The following is a 22,023-nucleotide window of genomic DNA, read 5'->3' on the forward strand; positions in this document are numbered from 1 at the left end:
TCCTTCTTTATCCCTCCTAAAACTGATGACTTCTGGAGACGAGGTTATGAATTACACTTAATAAAGGACCAAAACTATAGTTAAAGACTTATTTTACTTCAGAAAATGTTTAGTTAAGTCACATTAGCATATTCCATCAATATGTCAAGTTAACAATACTAATATTTTAAAACTGTTCCTGATTATGTTGAAATGGCGGACAACAAGAACAGTGCTGATAAATATGTCCAAACTTTCTGAACGTATACTATGATTTAGTCTTTATTTCCACTAAATATCTGGGCGGTATGAGAGGCTTAGTTATTTTATTGCTGATTGTTGGCATTGCTCAACCAGATATTTTGGACAGTATTTCTGCCTTTTTCACTTCTGTGTCTTATTGTAACCAGAGAGACGGTTAGGTGAGATAATATGAATTACTACTTCTTGGACTAATTCTTACACGGATCAACCAGATAAGTTTGACATTTCTGCTTGTAATTCTGTTTCTGATTATACTCAGTAGTTGCCTGAATGGGATAAAAGTTATTACTTGCAGACTACTACCAGCAGGGAGCTACCATATATTTTGGGCAATATTCCTGTCTTTGTCAGTCATGTGTGGAATTTAGGTGGGAGGAAGGGCTCAGTCATATACAAGTGTTATACCATTTCTACTGAATTACTCAGGTGTTCCCCTAACAGATGATAATGAGGCTGTGTTACATAGCAGCTGCACAAGGTAATATAATGAATGCCTACTCAACAGGTTATGTGCAGCAATTATCACCTTTGTCTGAGCATGCATAGCTTTGCAGTAATGAAATGCAGGTCATTAACACACACTAAGTGCAGTTACAATATAGCAATGAGTCATTATCACTTTTCAGTTAAAACTCCTTTTCAGGTAAAACTATCAGCAGCTGTCACTGTTATTCATATAAGTAGAAGTCGTTATCACATTGATGAATGCACAAGCCAGATTTGGGTTTTTGTCTACATGCAGTCATTTCAAGCCACCCCCCCTCCCACCAGTTTATTTCTGTAATTTTTACAATTTGTTTGATACTCTGTAAAGTCCCCACTGTGGTTATATTCTTCATATTTTTTGAAATACTGTAATTGAACATTGTATCATGTAAATATTTTCTGTATCACACAGTCACTATATAGTTTTCTGGTGTGTTGCTTTCCCAGTGCCTCTGTGCAGGTATACAACATCAGAATGTTGTATACTGTTGTGTTTTTCAGGTGTAGTTTCAAGTGGAAAGCAACAAGTCTTCCAAAGAAGATGCCATCTATGTAGGAGAAAGCAAGCATCATTTACCTACTGGGTGAGGAAACAGACTTTGATGGTTGCAGCAGTGGGTCAGACATGGGTATGTACCTTGAGCCACCATGTAATGCTAACCAGAGTGAGGATGAAGATTATGACAGACGAGATTCCGCTGGCATGTCTCTGTGAGAAGGCCATTGCCTGTTATATGGATGATGCCCCTGTGTCAGCCATTCCTGACAGACCATTTTCAACTGTTTCAGGCGACCCGGTAAGGTATGTCGAGTATGCCCACCACATAAGATCATGTGGGAAAAACACCTCACAGCAGTACACACTGATGGCTTTGTGGGGCCAGTAGGCCCTGTAAACAACTTTGGCTCCAACAGCACAGAGATGGACTTCATGAATTTGATGTTCCTTACCCTGCTTTCTCTTTACATGTGCCCTGTATGTACCACCTTGGCAGTTTCTACTCATGCAGTATTTCAACTAAGGCAAGAATGTATCTGTTCACAGTCATTTCTGCCTACTGCCAATCTGATGGTGTGTGCATCAGTGGGCATTGTACATAGACACCATGAATCTTAGGATCATCCTAGATGGCAGTGGGGAACTTGGAGACTCTTCAGCTTAGTCCCACTGGGTTGCTTTCCTGGATATGTGTGGTTTCAAGGGTGCCACTCTGATGCCTTCATAGGTCTGTACTAGGCTAATGGCCCTGGAGCCTTTACAAGCCTAGCCCATAGAAGTGCCCTGGCATCATGCTGCCCGACTTTAGTTCCTAGTGCCTCTATCAAGTAAAGCCACTGGAGTGATCCCTGGGGTGAACTTTCTATTTCCCATCCACTCATCAAGATTTCTCTTGAAGAGGGCCAGTCCCTCCCCAAGAGGCCACCTGCAAAAAGTAAGAGTCTTAGTACGTCTTTTTCTTTTGAGATGCTGTGATATGCCCTTTCACTCTCCCTCCACTCTGGTACAGTAAATTTATGTAGGTCAGGACAGCAAATATTACATTACTTCCGTCCTTGATTCTTTTTGTCTATCGCTGAATGGACAAATGTAAAGTAAAAAGGCAGAGGTAAGGCAGACTGCTGAAACTGAAGGAGGTCGTGAAACAGTAGTGGTGTCAGCAGTCTAAGTGGGTAGCCAGCATAGGTATCGAACAAATCAGATGCCCTCGAGTGCCACTGAAGTCCCATGCCTATCCTGGGTTCATTAGTGGAGTGGCGGTCCCTACCCTGTGTGTTCTCTTTACATGTGCCCTGTCAGTAGCCCTTTATCAATACCAGTTCAGCAGTATGTTGGCTACACCAAAAATGAGTATGTTTACAGTGACGTGTCTACTACTAATCTGATAGTGTGTGTGACTTGCTGGTTTTCAGGTTGTTAGGTATGTACCTCTGCATTATCACTGAAAATAATGAACCAAAAGAATAATGCCTATGTGGATATCAGTGAAGATTCCAACAGGCAAACAAGGTCATGGACATTATATACATATACATGTCGTAGTAATGCAATAAATCCCGCAAACATCATCAGTAACAGACTTGCATTTCTTCCCTGTGCAGGTACTTCTACCTTGTGACAGTGAAATGGCTTCAGGAGCAGGGGAACTACAAGTGAGAGTGTGAATATGTGGCCATTTCTACATTCACTGGGATTCCAGACATGCCTCCAGAAATAACGAATACTACAATTTCAGCTTCCCCACATCTAGCATGAAGGTACGCTGGATTGCAAGATGATTTCTGCTATCTAATGGCTAAATCAATGGCTAGGTTTCAGCTTTTTTTGTTATTTTATAAAGAAGGGGTTACATTGTTTTAGAATGGCTTTTAATCCTGACTTCTGTACAGTTTATTCTAATCTTGCCTGATGAATGTCTGCAACACTTACTGTTGTAAAATGACTATTTGTTTAGTCTTAGTTTCAGTTGTATTCTTGCTACAGTTTGTGTTTCAGACTTTTAGATAGGTTGGTAACCAAAAGTCTGCTTACGTTGCTCTAGTCTAATTGTATATACTATTGCAAGATATCTATTTTTTCTTGCCTTATTTAATTATTTATTCTTTTATTATTATTAGTAGTAGTATTATTATCTTCTGCTTCTATCTGTATGTTCACTTTTCCCACCTGGACTGCAAAACTCCTTTATACAGTTTTTCTAATAGGTAGAGAAAACAGCAAAAATAACATTTTCCCTCATCTACATTGCTGTAAATACTACTATATCAGCAAATGTTTACTCACCGATTGTTTTTCTTGACATTAGGACTTACTTTCAAATCTGGCTCTGCCCACTCCATTCGCCCTTGCTCCTTTCAGGCTCTCTTCGTTCCCCTACCCTACCCTCAATTCCCACCCACCCCACCTACTCTAAATTTATATTCAAACTCTACTTTTCCTCTCCCCTTATACTCCTTCTCTAGTTCCTAATTCTTTCCAATATCAACACTTCCCTTTCTTCTAATCCACACCCCTTCTACTCTGCACCTCCCAATCTAACTCACCCCCTTACTCCACACCACTTACACTTTTATCTACCCTCTTCTTTACACATCCTCTCCTTTACACTTCCTACAGTAAATTTTATCCTCTCCTCTACCCTTACATCCAAAGTTGTGTTCTCACTTCTCAACTAACCCATCTTCCTTAACTACTTAAATTCTCACCAACGGTCACCACTACTACCCCCCCCATAAACATGTCACACATCTATCTCACTACTTTTTTTATTTTCCTACTCTCTCACCTTTCCTCATATCATACTGAACTGTCTTTCATAAACTCACCCCTTACCTCTAATCTATTCTCAATGGATCCTGGATAAATCCTACACTATTCTTATAGCCCCCTATCTATTTAATGCATCTAACCCCCTTCTACACAAGATCAAATTAGTCTTACCCCCTTCACATCTTCTCAAACCTAGGCCTAAATTTCACACGGATAGCTCTAAAATACATAATCTATTATACAGCACCACAAACTTATTCTTATCATGTGATATTCACCCTACTCTGACGCCCACTTCTCTCCCTCTCACATCTCCTCACCCTCAATCAGCCTCCCACTCCAAGTCTTCCACCAAGTGCTTAACCATAACCTCCTTAAATATTCCTAGCAATGTCAACAAAGTCAGTGAATTTCACTCATGGATTGCCAAATACTCTCCAGACAAAATAATTGTCACTGTAACTTGGCTCAAACCCTATATTAACTGTAATGAAATACTTCCTCCTAGATATAATATCGTCCACTCAAACAGGATCCACAAAAAAGGAGGGGTATACCCATACTATATTCCAACCAGCTAAACCTGTCCCCTCTGTCCATTTTATCCCCCAACTTTCCCCCAGCATAGCTACTAATAGTCAACTGCAAACCCAGCAATCACAAAAAATTCTCATTACTACTATATATATATATATATATATATATATATATATATATATATATATATATATATATATATATCCCCTGGGCAATAACATTCCCATTCTACAGCATTTTCTTTCCTGGATTACTCATCACATACCTTATGAAACAATAATTCCAGGGGATGTCAACATCAACTGTCAAACCCTGACCTCTGACTCCACTACCTCAAGTATAAATCTCCCCGGCCTCACACAACTAATTTCAACCCCTGCTTACTACAGCAAACCAACTCCAGAACTATCCTAGATTGGATCCTTGTTACCAATCTTAACTTCTACCACAACCCCAAAACACTACCAGATTCTATATGTGACCACCTTCCTACAGGCATACAAAGGTACTCCTGTCAACAAATTACGCAACATAAATGCAGAGAGTGCTGTAGCCATGCTAACTTTAACTGAACTGATGAGTTCAATAATATACTTTCCTCCATAAACTGGTACTTTCTCTATAACCTACCACTCAATGTAGCTGTTCTAAAATTTAACTCCATTTTTCTAAATATTCTCAACTCTCTTGCTCCCCTTAGAAAAATCTGAGTGAATTCTCTCTTTGCTCCTTGGCTTTCTCAGTCCATTCACTCCCTAACACACAACAGGGATACTGCATGGAAGAATTTGTTAAAGACTAAATCCCCCTCTCACCAACAAACCTATAAAAAACTCTGCAACCTCACTAAAAACAAGTCAGTGAAAAAAAAAAACTTTTACCTAAAGTCTCAAGCAGACCATCCCAACAATCCTAAAAAATTCTAGAACACCATTAAAAAGATTCTTCACCCAGGTAATCCCAGTATACCCAACCCTTGCCCAAACAATTCTCCACTAGAAACTGCCACTATACTCAACTCTTACTTCATCAACTCCATCAAAAAGCTAACCCAGAATAGTCTTGCTTCCAATTCCACTACTCGTTTCTCTCTCTTTAATCATAAACCAACCTTCTCACTCAAACCTGTCTCCACAGCCTATATTAAATCACTATTAATTAAAAACCAAAGCCCTCCCCTCTTTCTGTAGATAAACTACCACCAGTCTTCCTAAAATTAGCTGCTACCTCTTTTGCCTATCCTGTCTCTATTCTTATCAACAGATCTGTCCAAGAATCTCCAGTCCCCTCTATCTGCAAACAATTCTACACTATACCCATTCAAAAAGGCCAACCAACTGACCTCTCAAATTGCAGGCCCATAGCAATCATGCCCCCCTACTCTAAAATACTTGAAAAATATGTACATAAACAGCTCCTTGATTATCTTCTACAAGAAAATATACTCTCTCTCCTACCCAACATGGCTCTACCCTAACCATAGTACTACTTCTGCTCTAATCTCCGTTATTCATATTATGTCTCAAGCCAGAGACCACAATAAACTAGTATCTTGCCTATTCCTAGATTTCTCCAAAGCCTTTGAAACTGTCTCTCACCCCAAGCATCTTACTAAAATGTCTGATCTTGGTCTCTCAAATAATACAATTAAATGGTTCTCAAACACTATTTCCAACATACAGCAGTCCATCAAGTGGTTCTCCTTCTTCCACCACCTTCCTGTTAATACTGGCACACCTCAAGGTTCCATTCTCGGACCACTTCTATTTAACATCTTCACCAACTGTCTCCATACAGTCCGTTCACAATCCTCCCTCATACAATATGCGGATAACTCCAGTATCATCTGCACCTCTGGCAATCCCCTCACACCTCCTCACTACAACCCAGAACTCCTTCACATCTTTAGAAAGGTGTCTGACAACTCATACTCAATCCCAAAAAACTAAACATCTCTTATTTATCCCAAAATAACTCACTCATCTTAAATATTCATTCACTATCTCATCTCTTGACAACACTGCAATAAATGCTGAATCACAAACCAAGCTCCTGGGTGTTATAGATGAGCAACTAAAATGTGACCTACATGTCCAAAATTGCATTTAAAAAAAACACCAAAAACTAAGCTTACTCTATAGAAACAAACAAAAAAAATCCTCACTAAGGACTCTAGACTTTCTCTTGCCTATGCTTATCTTCTTCCCAGTCTACTTTATGCCTCTCCCATCCTAACTAGCCTACAATCCTATGTAAAGTGTAAACCTGAACTATCTTACAGTAAAATTGCTAGGTTTGCTGCTAACCGACCTTACAATTCACACCACTGCTTTGCTCTCAAATCCATAAACTGGATTGAACTCCCATACCAACTCCTCCTAGCTCAACTGCTCCTAACTCACTCCATTAACAAACCTACCTCCTGCCCTGCCATCTCATCCATAATCTCCTTCTATACTCCTAACTGCTCTCTCTGGAGCTCTGACCAGTTTCTCTTGGAAATCCTCAAATAATCGGCCAACACCTATACAGATACTCCACTGCAAGGGGTTAGAACAAAATATCTCTCTCCATCTGAACTATAACAAACCCTCAACTTCAAAAAGGTATTAAAAGAGTCTCTAATGAACTCCTGGCTCTGCTCCTGCCAAAACCCAACATAACTACTCATATCCCCTACATGTGTCCCACTCTTCTCACTTGCTGATTATTTCACCTTCAGGTCTCCCCCTTTTGCTCCTCTATCTTTACTACCAATGCTTTACTTTACTCTGCTCCCACTCCTCTTTCTTGCTTCTATCTCTTCCACTTCTTCCCCCCATATATGAACCTATTTAGGTATGGTTTCTATTCTCCTGTCCTCTTCTCATCCACATGCCCATCTGCCCCCTGTGACTCATCTGCATCTTCTTTCTTCACAGTATCATTGGCAAGCACTCCATCTACTCTTTTTAGGCTTTCTATTCCTCCTTGTACCTACCTCTTCTACCCCTTCTTTCTCAGCAGTAAACTATTTCATATTTCGTTTGCACTAGGGCTTGCAGACTGTTTTATTTGGCTTTTCTGCTTGCACACCTATTAATTCTGTACTGTATATTGAGATTTTAATGTATCTACAATTACAACTGTATTTTATGTCATGTTACTGAAGTTTTCTGTACTTTGTTACCTTTGAATAAAATTTGTTCTGTATGGAGATTTTCTCCCCAGGCCTCTGATGAAAGGGCACATGCTTAGTCAGACATACCAGGTTAACAAATGTCTAAATAAATAAATAACTTCCAGATATTTATCAGTTTTTCCCTCCTAGCTTCCAAACTTCCACAGGAATATCATATATTCCTGGGACTTTCCTGTGGACTGGTTATTTTTATCTCATCTCCTCCTATCCTGTTAGCAACTGAGCCTCATCTACCTCTAACCATGGCATATTTAAGTCTTCCATAAACATTTCCATTTGTACCTTTTCTTGATCTTCATTTTTTCTGCTTTTTACAGACTTTCATAAAATTTCCGAAATATTTCTAATAATCTTTACAGGATCTCTTGTTATCTTCCTTGTTATAAGCTCCCTAAGCTTGGCGACAAACCCCTTCTGTTTGTAGCCAGAATTATTGCTCTAAAAGTTTTTGAGGTCTGGCATTATCAAAAAACAGCTGCTTAACAGCAATCTTTCTAAACTCATGCATATTATCGAGGTAATCCTTTATTTTGTGCTTAGCATTCTACAATTGCTCCTCCTCTTGTTCTGTGAGATTCTCCCTAATCTGTAATACTTTAACAGTGTCAGTCCCGCAGAGTAAATCTTACTTCTTAACCATATCCCTCTTTCATTTCCACCCTATTTTTAAACTCCACTTTAATTTTATCCCACTCCCTAGCTATATTTTCTGAAGAAATTTCTATATTCTCTAATAACTCTTGAATTATTTCCACTACCCATTCCTTACCAGATAGGTGGAAAAGTGCCACTGTCTCATTTTTACTTCATTACCCTGCACTTTGATTTTAGTTAATATTGGCACTCAGTGTGAAATAGTTATTAGATGCATATCAAAATTTTTAATTAAATGCACATGTTCCTGTGAAATGTAAGTTCTGTATAACCTAGCCCAGTGTTTGTATCTTGGGGAATAATATTTAAATTCACTCCGAACTGCTATTACTGAATTGACATCTTCCATGCCAATTATTTTCATAAACTTCTAAATCTACCCTTCTCTGATATATTGTCCCTTCTGGGCCTCCCAGACACATCTTCACTGTTACAAAACACATTTCAGTCCCCACCTTTAAGTAATATTCCCTGAAAAAACCTGATTATTTCTCCCAGAATTTTCTTAAGCCCCATTACAGCAGTTTTAGGTGGAATGTAAATACATGCTGGTGTAATCCTCCTCCCTTGCCAGTAGCCCCTTATTACTACAAATCTACCATCATCTTTTTTATCCTCTTCTATCACTACTCCACCTCCTCTTGCAATTAATGTAAGTACTCTTCCTTTCCTTTGTAAGAGGTATTCTGCTGAATAACCATCCTGAGAACCTTTTCTTTATCAAATTCACACATTCAGTTCTTTCCAAATGTGTCTCCTGTAGCATAGCTATTTGCACTCTACACTTTTTAATATAATTCACAATTCTTTCCTTTTTGTATATACCTATGAGAACATTAACATTTAAATACAGCACATAAAATATTATATTAAAAAACTGTTATTCCCACTTTTTATTTGTAACAGCTTTTTAATCAAGTATCTTGCTCCAACGTTTGTGTTTCATGCACACACTAATGTTTGGCAGACAACTTTTATACAGTTATTTCTCATCATATCCATTTGAGACTATGTCACATCTTACAAAACTATTTGTTTAATTAAAAGTCCTCAAACAACAAAAAAATACATCCCTAATACACCCCTAAAACCTATTAACTAAATACTAACATGAAAAACTATGTACATCTTCAAATACTGAAGTTTTACCCTCCTAATAGGAACAACTGCCCCAAACTGACAGCTACACACACACACACACACACACACACACACACACACACACACACACACACACACACACACTTGGGTTAACCTAAATGAAAGGTTATCCATGCTAAGCTGCATGGTACAGCATGTGCTTCTACTAAGTGCTGCCTGGTTATGTCTTATCTTTTCTGCTCTCCCAGAATGGGAAAACACTTGAATGATTTCAGAAAACATCATCTCCTAACTATTGAAAGAAAGAAGTATTCCGTTGTATTGTTCTTTATCAGACTGTCTCCATGGTGATATGATAACTAGATACAAAATTGCTTCTACAAGCATTTATTTTCTAGAGGAAAGATTTATTATATTCAATGTTCTTTTTTTATTTATTTCTTAAACCTTGTTACTAGATCAAACCAAGGGCCTTAATCCGGTAATCCCCTACACTAGAATGAGAAAAAGCACATAATTTTTTCTTGTATCATACTCTTTTTGAGTAGACCAGACTTTTCTTCTTCTTTTTTTTTTTTTTTTTTTTTACACTGTAGTGCCGCCTTCTTTCGGCTTTTCTCGGTTAGGGGTCACCACAGCAGATCACCTGTTTCCATTTCTTCCTGTCCTCTGCATCTTGCTCTGTCACACCAACCACCTGCATGTCCCCTGTAGTGCCTACATTTCTTACAACTGAACAAAGAGAGAAGAAAAAAAAACAGGGGCACCTGTTTACTTTAGTATCCCATTACACTTGAAAACAACTGTGAAAACTTTACTTTATAGTATGCAGATTAATTCATGCACTATAAAGATATTACTGTTAAGAACAAAATTTGTTTTACTTACAGTTAACGCTTTCCTTCCTCTTCCCCTCTCCTAAGTGTTCAAATGCTGATGACATGAAGTAGGGCATATGCTTTAGAGTCCTCTGCAAGTTTAACAAAGTCAAAATGTCCAATATTTCAAGGTTTTCTTATTCTGTTATGCTTCACAAATACAATTAAAGTTTTGTAATCCCACATTTATTTGTCAATTTCTGAGTTACTGGTTTTCTTCTTGCTTATCTTCATCTCCCAAATCAGTCTCTGCTTCCTTCCCAATGTACTACTGGTTCTTCTAATCAACTGTTGTGGTTTCTTCTGTCTCTCAAGCATTTTCCATTGAAACACTAGTAAAGGTTTCACTGGCACAGTCTCTCTGTGGTCTTTATCACCACAAGAACAAGAAGCGGAATCTCCTTGCATTTCACAGCTCACTTTTTGTTGGACAAACTCCTGTATTTCGTCATTAGCATGTTCTAAATCAAAAAATGATTTTGTGCCACCAGGAAAGAATATTCTGAAGATATCTGGGTACAGCAGTTTGAATTTCACTTCTGCTTCTTGAAATTCCATGATTACTGGAATAAATGTACTCCTCTTCTGACTAGTGTGCATGAGTAATAATTTTCCCAAACACTCTGTCGCCCACATTTAGTACTTTCTCCTTCTGCAACAGTTTTGTCAGAATTAACTCTTTCTCCTGGTAAGATTGCATCTTTTCTATTAAAGGTCTAGGTCATTTTCTCATGGTCAGGTTTGGAGCACACATGATGTGCCCTTTCAATCAATAACTCCTGCTGTGGAATACCAGTCCAGTTGCTTATTTGTATTTTCATAAAATAAATACAGTCTGTTCCTTACAGCTTCTCTTGTACAGTAGAAAATCTCTGTTCTCTAATTCTATTATTTTTTGAAACATCTCTTCTTGAGCAGTCTCATATTCAGCCAGCTTTTTCTTCATTTCTACATCTGATTTTTTGCAGTTTTATCACCTCATTTAAATATCTGTTTAACGTTTCTTCTGTTTAACTTTTCTTCCATTTTACCAGCCTTCTGTTATTTGAGTTGATGTACTCCATCAGTGTTTTATTTAATCAGTTCTGAGTACACTTATGTTTTACTGGAAGTCATGGCTTGCACTAAAGCTGCAGCTTGCACTGCTTTTTGCTGAACAGCTGCAGAATTCTTCTCAGTCAGTGTTTTTCCTCACCTTTTGTGACTGATTTTCTTTCAGTTTCGCTGAATTTCATTTTTTTTTTTTTTTTGCTGGCATCTAGGCAGTGCACTTACTAGCCAGTTACTGAAATGTACACAAAATTATGAGTTCACTGGCTCTCTCCTCTGAGTTTCTGTTTTCACACTGGGAGAGCTGAAATTAAGCTGTTACTCAGTTTGCAGCCATTTTTGAAGTTTCTCTACTGAACAACAATTTCTGTGGAAATGTACACAATCACCCAAGAAAAAAGATAATTCCTTTACTATAAGTATAGAACAAGGTTGACTTTGACCAACAGTGTTGAATGAAGTTGCCCATGGCATGCAAGAAGAAACTTTCTTTTTTAACAAAATTTTCATTCTTTGACTTCTTTTTAGGAAGGGAAGAAATTTTTGAACCCTGTACATCAAGTTATGAGGTACAGAAGACTAGTCTGCTATTTGGCTTGTCCGGTAGACAGCTTTGAAACCAAGAAGACTTGAAGCAACTTACTATGCCTGTGACAGCTTCAATGATGCCTAAATACATGGAGCAATGTCAAACATTGCAATGTTATAAACAGAAACAGTGCACCTGTCATAGCAAGGAGAGTCGGCTGACAGCAAGCACACTTTCAGGACAGCGACAGGTATGTTATGAGAAAAGAAAGAGCCTAGGTTCAATGGGAAAGAAAGCACAAAGTACTTCTTCTGACAGAAAAATAACTAAACGTTGTCTTCACAATGACAAACAGCAACAGAAATAGAAGTGAAATAAATGTCTTGCTTAAGCTTAGAAAAATCCACAAAATGACAATACTTCACAGGTATGCTGGCACCATCCTTCTGATCAGACTCAAGTCCAGCAAAGAAGAAAAGTGAGGATGCCAAGTAGTCTGAGAAAGTTTCATTTGCCATGTGATCTTACTGCCTCCTGCAAAAGTCCTAAACGATACTGAAGACATGCCTCTACTTATCAGACTCATAACGGCATTAACAACGTACCCTACATTAGCCACGGAAAGGCTAAGAAGCAGCTAGGAGAGGTATTCACACTCCTTTCAACAAAGCAGAAAAGAAACTATTCATGTAAGCAGAAGGACAGCCACATTTATTTCACAGGAAAAAAAGGGACTATAGCAGACATGGATGTCACTGCAATTAAACTGTCCTACTCACCTCCATGCGCCGGATATCAATAGAAAGTACAGTTGTGAAGAAAAACATCTGCAGGAAGAAGTCAGATACCAGGCCAACAACAGCAAAAAGGCAGAACTCCTAAAAGGAAGGAAACAGAAATGAGTATTACCACAAGCAACTGGACACTGGGACTGAGAGATGCTTAAACTTCATGCATTAACAACTGTGGCACAGCAGAGTGAAAAGTGAACACTAATCTAACACATGAAGCCACCTTAGGCCCAAAATTTTCCAAATTCAAGTTTAAGAAAACATTTATCCAGGGTTTCAGAAGGGTTCTGCAGTGTGCTAAGATGACAGCTCCAACACTATGATTCTCCTCTTGTGGAGCCCCGAGCATGGCAAACAGTCTTGTGGATGAAGCTGCATGCTAATATGGCAGTCCAGGGGAGTGGCTAATGCTAACTAGCAATGTGCTTTCCCCCTGGAAATTTTTGTAGAGTCGCTCAGTTGAGAACAATTTTACTGTAGGAGGCAAAAGTGAATGCCAAATTTTGATGGCAGTCGCCCATTCATTCCTAAGAGTACTTGAGGTACAGATAAGTACAACACAGCCATGGGAGTAAGGATGGTCAGTACATGTCACTGTGTGCATATCTCTGCACTACAGGGGGTTACGTAGAGGATGCAGAGTCTGTGTGCATGTGTGTATTGGACTGCAAATGTAGGTATGTGGATGCATATTTCCATTAGTAGAGTGAGTTGGGAAGGAGCTTGTTGGTGGATGAGTGGATGCATTTGGGAATGCCGGGGTGTGTGTGGTCCGAATGTTTGCACTTGTGTGTAGGAGGGGACCTATGCTGATAAAGGGAACACTAGTGCAGTTAGGTCTGACAGTCCAGTGCTTAATTCATAGAAATGTTAACGAGCCACTAATGAAGTGTTTTTCAACATGGCTTTACCATATCTGTAAACTGGATTTCTGCTTCACTAATTGACCAACCCGAGTTGTGCAATTACTGAAGAAGAACAGGAGTTCTCTGAATGTTTGTGTCTTTCGGCTTTTCCCGGTTAGGGGTCACCACAGCGGAACTCCAGTCCACTAATGGTTGGCAGTAGATTTTTACCTGCCAAGTTGCCAGCCCTGACGCACAACCTTCAACGAAGGTATGCCCATTCACGCACGTCTCCACACCGAAGACGCTCTAGCTGAGAATCAAACAGGACAACGTCTTACTGTGAGTTGACAACGCTACCGCAGCACCACCACCGCAGCAACAGGAGTTCTCTGAATCTTGTCCTTAATCAGTTAATTAACTCAGTTAATGGCCTTTAGTAATAAAGCTCTTAGCAATGATGGTTTATTTATTTATTTTTTAATTGCCACAGTATTTTACGACTAACCAGTTGGCTCCTTTCAAATCACAATGAAGTGTTATCCTCTTTTGGTGTAACTAATGGGATAAGAATGATTAGGAACCACAAAAACATACAGTGGGATTTATACTAAAAAGTTTTGTATTGTCTCAGGAAAAGTAGTGTGCTAAGAAACAAAACAAAAATTTATCAAGACTTATTAGCTCATTGTTATCCAAATGTTCTATTTTATTACATGCATTTCCTCCATGTTTTAATGATCCCATCTCTAAGACTTATTTCCTTTATAGTACAGTACACTTACTGATTTCCACTTTTGTGTTATTGCTTGCTCCTTACTTATTGTTAACTCTGCAATTGTAGCGGAACATTCTGCAAGGTCTCAAACCCTTAACCCCACACATTCCCCAAACATGTCTTACTCTCTTCATTTTCAAACTATTCTTTACCTGAAGAAGAGTCATCTGATGATGACTCTGATATAAAAGTACCTGTGTAGACATTTTTAAGCAAATTTTCTAAATCTCCTGGATTTCAAAGCATAGAGGTCTTATGAATTCCCTCACCTTTTTCTTCTGTAATCCGTCATTCTAATCTTTGTTTCCAGTCTTGTTTAATCTCCTCTGATTCTTACCTTTATTACACAATATTTTGTATAACTTACTAACTATGCCTTTCTTAAGGGTAGTCTCAGTTCATGGTTCTACTAGGAACCTAATCGCAACTTGTCTCAATCATACTACCATTTCACACTCTCCCCTTTGTCTATACACCCTGCCAACAATCCCTGACTTAAAGGGTCAAACATGTAAATGTACTCCTATTCTCAAAATCTCCTTTCTCTATTCCCTCACTGGTTTTGTCTTTATAACTTTGTATAATCATTTATAAATATAATGCTCTACTTATTTTTACCCTATTCTCATAAGAGGCGTGCTACCAACACCTTAATCTCTCTGTATCCCTCATACTTCCATGTAGGTCCATTATCTTTTTCCACAATGATCGAGTTTTCAGAAACATGAAATTCATATGGTCTGGACCATATGATCAAGTTTCCGAATACTCAAACATAAAAAAACAAAAATTCTACCTTTATGTTTTTGCAGGTGAGCAACTCTGACATCACACTACACTGAGCAAAAGGGCACATTTTTCGATCTGCACTGTACTGTGATCTCCATTCAAAAACTTCAGGTTTTCAAAAATGCGATCATATGGTCTCGACCTTATTAATTTTGAGTTTCTGAAAACTCGATCAACTGATATGGACCCATATACACACATATATGCACACACATAAGGCGCAGATTTAAATTATCCCTTTAGAGCAGGTAACCTTAACCCACCACATTCTATACGCAGAATCACCTTATCTTAATTTAGTCATGCCCTCTTCTCTTCCCAAATGAATTCCTTCAACTCTATCACTCATAGCTGTTCCTCTGGCGGATACCACTATGGCTAGTCTACGTACAGGACTAAAGGTACTAAAAATATTTTCACTGCATCTTTCTTACTATCCATGACCACAACCATTTGTTTCCAAAAAGAAATATAATCTGAAATCCATTTTAATAATGTAACTTTGGTAATCTTTTGACCAAGCCCAGGAACTGAAAAGCTAACAGAGTTGCTCAACTTTCTTGGAGCTCTTTGTGCAGGTCTAGGTAAAAACATAGTTGTCTGTAAACATCCAGAAAATGCAGCAGATATTCTCTCTACTTACAGTCTTAGGAAACCAACCAAACAAGGCATCCACCTACCAGTTTTAAGTTAATCTAAGTAGTTATCTTGAGTATGAAGGAAGGCTTTGTCCCAAGAGATACCCAGCCTAGGGTGAAAAACAATGTAGGGGTATCAAAAAGAAAGGGCCCGAAGCTCAGGAACTGTCCAAGCAGAAATAATAGCTACCAAAAATGGTATTTTCCATGATGAAAACTGAAGGTTGGTTGAAGCAGCCAGTTCAAAGGGAGGTCTGGTTAGTCACTTCAACACAAAATTAAGACCTGTGGTTAATGGAGGTTTGTAATGAAGGATCTCTTTGAAGAAGGGTGCAGCTAACAAATGATTTGAAAAACCCTCGTGAAAGCATGAAACTGATGCTAAATGAATCTTACTTGAGGAGTTACTGGCTCATCTCTTGTACAGCTCTGTTAGAAACGCTAACACCTCCACCAAAGGTGCTGAAATAAGCAAAATATGCTTGTCAGATGCCCAGTCCAAGAAATTCTTCCATTTACCCTTAAAAATCCTTTTGGTTGAGGCTTTCTGTGAAGCCTTAATCAGCTCAAAAACATCAACAAGGAATCAAACGTTCCTGACCATTACTGTAACTGGAGGACCCAAGAAGTCAAATGGAGGGATGAGACCATCCAGAAGGGTGAGTTATCAGGGTGAAACTCTGCATAAGAGAATGTTCAGAGAATAGGTTTCTCCTTCAGATGATGCCATAGCAAGGAAACTAAGTCTGGCAGAGCCAGAGGGATGCCATGATGAGATGAATCTTGCAAACCTTTGCTTTCTGTAACAATGTCTGTATCAGAGGAAGGGGAATATGCATAGAGGAAAAGCAGGAACCAATCATGGAAAAATGCTCCCTTGGGTGACTGTCCTTTCACAGAAAGATGATACACATGTGGGGACATTTGGTGCTGAAATGAAAAGCAAAATGTTTACAATAAGGTCTTCCCCATTTCTTGAATACGCTGCATGCTTTTTTCTATTCAGGGATAACTCATGGGGCAACAGGATCTGCCTGTCCAGTCTGCTTGCAATCATGTGGTAAGACCCAAATATCTGTGTTGCAATAAGAAAGTATTGCAAGGCCAGGGCCTATTCTCCTACTCCCACTGCCTCTCTACACAAGGGATTTCAGGTTCCTCATTGCTCATTCAAGTACCACACAACTGCCATACTGTCCAAATCTATGGCAACTGCACACTGAGGAAGTTTGTCTTGAAAGGCCTGCAACTCTAGGAGGACTGCTCACATCTTGAACCATTTATGTGCAGAGGTCTTCTATGAAGTCCACGAACCTTGCAGCATCTTGCCCTAACACTGCTTACCACCCACCCTAGGGCAGACACATCTGCGGTAACCATTGCAAGCGGTTTTGGTTTGGTGAAGGGGGATCCGCTGGAAAGGCTGCATGGGTTTATCTACTGAGTTAGGCCAAGTCTGACCATCTGAGAAAGTCTGATGTTGTGGTGCAATATTTAATAAGACTGATCCTACTGCACTCAGGGAATCTACTGTCAAATCTTTATGTTGAATTTGATATTGGGAACCATCTGTATCAATGCCACCACGAGACCCAGGGCCTTGAGAACATGAACTGCTGGTGGTTGGTCTTGCTGAAGTAGACCAGAAACCTCTGCCATTAAGGAGGAAATTCTTTCCTGTGGTAGAACTGCTAGTTGTCTTTGGGTACTAAGGCAACAGCCTATGAAGGTAAGGTCCTGTGAGGGCTCTCTCTCATTTTAATTTCTCCAGGTCTTTCAGGTTTCTAATACCATGATGGGAATGGACCCCATTCCTAGGTCAAAGTATGATTAAAGTTCATGAAATTAGTACTGTTTCAATCTTTGATGTTAGCTAAAAGTGCTCTTCACAGCATCCGCAATCAGCCCAGAAATGACTCCTTTTGCTATTTATATGGAGTTATATGTACCAGGAACATATCTAAATAAGACTGCAAATTCTTTTTTATGAGACCCATTGTTCCTACTACCTTTAGATGTATCTGGATATCCTTCTTCCACATTGTCCTCTTTTAGGTTCATAGGTTCACACTAGGCTATCTGCCCTAGGGCATTTATAAGCCTAGCCAGAATGTGTTTGGCTTTCGCCACCCATTTTAAATTTATTTTGCTATGCCCTTTTTTGAGGTTAGTATACTGTGCCTCTGTCTAACAGTGACACAGAAGTGATACCCAGGGTAAACCTATGATCTCCCATCCACTCATCAAGATTCCTCTTGAAGAGAGTCAATGAGGGACTCTGCCTAACCTGAACTGGGATTTTATTCCAGAGTGAAGGGAGCCTCTGGGTTATGAATCTGTCCCTCCATCATGTCCTATTTATTTCAGTGCTGAGGTTCAAGTCTCTCGAGCGTAGCTCGATGGGATTTGGATTTTCTGAGGTGCAGCATGTCCATTAATTCCGGGTTGGACATGGCTTTATACGTCAGGCACAGATCGCCTCTGAACAGGCGGTATGCCACTGAGTAGAGCTGGAGTTTCTTTAACCGGGCAGCATATAGCATCTGTTTGAGCCCTTTGATCCTCTTGGTGAGGTACTTTTGGGGTCTTTCCAGTTGCTGCAGGTGTCTGGTAAGGTACATCCCAAAAGGGGCATTGTACTCAATTATGGGCCTGATGAGGGATGAGTAAAGAGGCACGATGACCTCCCCTGATCTAGATGTGAATCCCTTCATGATTAGGTGGGCTATATAAAATGTTTTTCTAACCACTTTGGCTACGTGGTTGTCAAATGAGAGATTGCTATCAACTTGGGTCCCCAGGTCCCTAATTACTTCTTCTGTACTTAATGGATTACCACCTATGTGGTAATTTGTGGGCACTTTGTTTTTGCCAAAGGGATGACTATACACTTTTGGCATTTAGCTTGAGGCCATGGCTCTGGCACCAGTTGTCTGTTTCTATGAGGCCCTTTTGGAGGATGCTTGTGTCGGCTGGAGAGTCGATTATGGCGCCCAGTTTGCAGTCATCTGCGAACTTGGTCAGCCACGGTCCTTCCATGTTGGCCTGTACCTCCGAGAAATATATACCGAACAAGAGAGGTTCCAGGACTGAGCCTTGTGGGACACCACTTGTAACTGGTTTGGAGTCTGACATGGTTCCAGCAATTCTAACCATGTGGGTTCTGTCCTTGAGCCAGTTTGCTATCCATCTAGTGACATAGGGGTTTATATTTAAGCTGGTGAGCTTATCTATAATGCCCGAGTGGGGTATTGTATCGAAGGCTTTTGCGAGGTCCAGGTAGGCTGTGTGGACCACCTTCCCCTCGTCAATGGCCTTGGTGACGGTTTCAAAGAAATCAACCAGGTTTAAGAGGCAGGATCTGCCCTTAACAAAGCCGAACAGGGTAGGATCCAGTGTCTGTAGGTCCCCAATATCTTTATTTATGAGGTCCATGATGATCCTTTCCATAGCTTTGCAGACCAAGCTAGTCAGGCTTATGGGGCGATAGTTTCCAGGATCCGTTGAGGCACCACCTTTATGGAGAGGGACCACTGTTGCTGTACGTCACTCTTTGGGCACATATCCTGTAGTAAGGCTGAGATTGAACAGTAGTTTTATGTTTGGGTTTAGCTCTTCTTGGAGTTCATGTAGGACGCAGCCGGGACACCGCCTGGTCCCATTGATGCTGTGTTTTTTGCTTTGGAGAGGGCGGCTCTTACCTGAGCATCTGAGATGTCAGGGGGGCAGCATTCTGCTGGGATAGATATTTGCCCTTTTGGTGGGGAGGGGGGGTGAGTTTGCTTTGAACCTGTCAGCTAGGATGTTGGCAATGTCTGTGGGTTCAGTGTATTTTTTGTCATTTTGGACTAATTCTGAGCATATCTGGGAATTACCACCCAGGTTCCTAACATAACTAAAGAAAGCCTTGTGATTATCCTTAGTGTCCTGTGCAATTTTTCTCTCGAAGCTGGTCTTAGACAATTTTATGAGTGCCCGTAGTTTTTTGCTAATACTGATCAGTGATGCCTTCCCTTTTTGGGATTTTGCTCTATCATTTAGTAGCTTCCTCCTTCTATTGTATAGTTTGTTTATGGCTGGGGTCCACCAGACAGGACGTCTGCCTTTAGAGGATTGGGTCTTGGTTTTATTTGGGATCGCATGATCCATGCATTCCTGAAGGTGTTCATAGAATGCGTTTATAAAGGATTCTGCGGTCTGGGCTGTATTTTCCACAGGCCCGGGGGCTTTGAAGGATTCCACCTCGGTTTTGCGGAGTGTGAAATTTGCTTTAGAGAAGTTTTTCCCTGTGGTTTTCTGGGCAGGGGTGGGGTCGGGATGTGAATATCCAGTGAGATTAGTTTATGGTCTGATCTTACCAGTGAGGGATACACTTCTGGTCTGGAGCATAGAGTCCCCATGTTGATGATGATCAGGTCCAGTATTCTGCCTGCAAATCCTGGAATTTTATGACTTTATCTCTCTCTGTACATAAGACACTGTAATTACTGAGTGTATCAATTTCAATGATCAATACTACTTTTGTCTTCTTCTCATCGACTACTACAGCTGCTTTTCTTGCATCTGTTTTTGTACTGTTGGTAATGGATGATCCCTTCTGATACAAGCTCCATCATTTTCTATAATGCTTTCTGGATCATGTTTCCAATGCTTCCCAACTACTTCAGTATTACAATGTTTGCACAATCCTCAATGCAGCAGTCTTGCCACATTATTATGCCTTTCAGTATATAGGCCTTCTGCTATTGATGTATCACACCCAGCACCAAGATGTGTGACTGTTTCCAATTCTGTTGTACAAAACCTGCATTTGTCCTGTTTTTTCGACATGTTCACTGGACTTTGGACTGCCAATATTAACCTTTCGTTCTGCAATTGCAATTAAATTTATGCATTTTCCACATTTCTTTCTTTCTCATCTGATCCTTCACCTTGTATTCTTTCTGTTTTTCCTGGCACATTCAGTTGCTGCCTGATTTTTATCTACTTCTGGTTTGATTTCCACTCTCGCTTGATTCCAATATGCTTCTGCTAAAAACTAAACAGGATGTCATCTTAGACTTGTTCCCCTTATGTTTTAAAATTTTCACTATGTTTGGATCTTGTGATATCAGCAGATATGTGTGCAGTCATACAATTGCAGATTCATACATGTAATCAATTTCGAGAAGGCCCATACCTACTTCAGATTGGAGACTACACAATCTTGGTAAATACTGATTTTTATAAATCATTTGATAAGCATGAAGCATTTTTCTTATTTTCCTGTCCAACTGATCCAGTACCTTTTGGGACCAGCTAATCACCCCAAAACTGCAAGTTAGAAAAGGAAGAGCAGAGCAAATTGGCTTGTAGCCTGGACTTCATTCACACAAACACACAGGTTCACAGGTTGGTACTAGGCTATCAGCCCCAGGGCCTATACAAGCCTAGCCATAACAATTCCCTGGCTATTTCTTCCCAGAATATTTACTTCCCTGGTCCCCTGTCTAGCAGGGTAACTGATGTGATCCCCGGGGTGAATTTCCTATCTCCTATCCAATCGTCAATGTTCCTGCTGAAGAGGGCCAATGAGGCACTCTGCTTGACATGTATGGACAGTCTATTCCAGAGTACGAGGAGTCTCTGGGTCAGGAACCTATCCCTCCAGCAAGTTTTGTTCATTGTGATGACAAGGTTTAGATCCCTGGAGCGTGTGGCTCTGAGGGATTGGGATTTCTTTAACTGTAGCATGTCCAACAGCTCTGGGTTTGACATGGTCTTGTATGTTAAGCAGACATTGCCTCTGAGTAGGCAATATGTGACAGAGTACAGCTGGAGTTTATTTAGACAGTCAGCATAGGGCATCTGCTTTAGGCCTGTGATTCTTTTAGTGGGGTATTTCTGTGGCCTTTCCAGCTGTTGCAGATGTCTTGTGAGGTATATACCAAACGGGACATTGTACTCAATAATGGGTCTAATGAGGGATGAGTACAGTGGGGCAATGACCTCCTTTTTTCTGGATGAAAAGCCCTTAGTGATGAGGTGTGCCACATAGAAGGATTTCCTGACTGTTGTGGCAATGTGGTAATCGAAGGTGAGACCACTGTCCACCTATGTCCCTAAGTCCCTTATCACACTTTCGGTGTTTAGTGTACTGCCATTTTGTGGTAATTTATGGGTACATGGTTTTCCCCAAATGGGATAACTACACATTTCTTGGCATTGAGCTTGAGCCCATAGCTCTGGCACCAAGCATCTGTTTCTGTAAGGCCC

At 40.0% G+C, this 22,023-nt stretch overlaps 1 protein-coding gene across 2 annotated transcripts in view; it reads right to left on the reverse strand.

Annotated features, from left to right (window-relative positions):
* LOC122797194 (SREBF chaperone) overlaps window positions 1-22,023 on the reverse strand; it is a 2,019,897-nt gene that overhangs the window by 1,186,402 nt on the left and 811,472 nt on the right. For both annotated transcript variants that reach the window (XM_044066018.1, XM_044066017.1), the window contains exon 11: window positions 12,707-12,805. In XM_044066018.1, coding sequence (XP_043921953.1) covers window positions 12,707-12,805 — 99 coding nt within the window. The remainder of the gene's footprint in view (window positions 1-12,706; window positions 12,806-22,023) is intronic.

The sequence above is a fragment of the Protopterus annectens genome, chromosome 3.part0 (genome assembly GCF_019279795.1).
Source record: "Protopterus annectens isolate FY-2018-M chromosome 3.part0, PAN1.0, whole genome shotgun sequence".
NCBI lineage: Eukaryota > Metazoa > Chordata > Ceratodontiformes > Protopteridae > Protopterus > Protopterus annectens.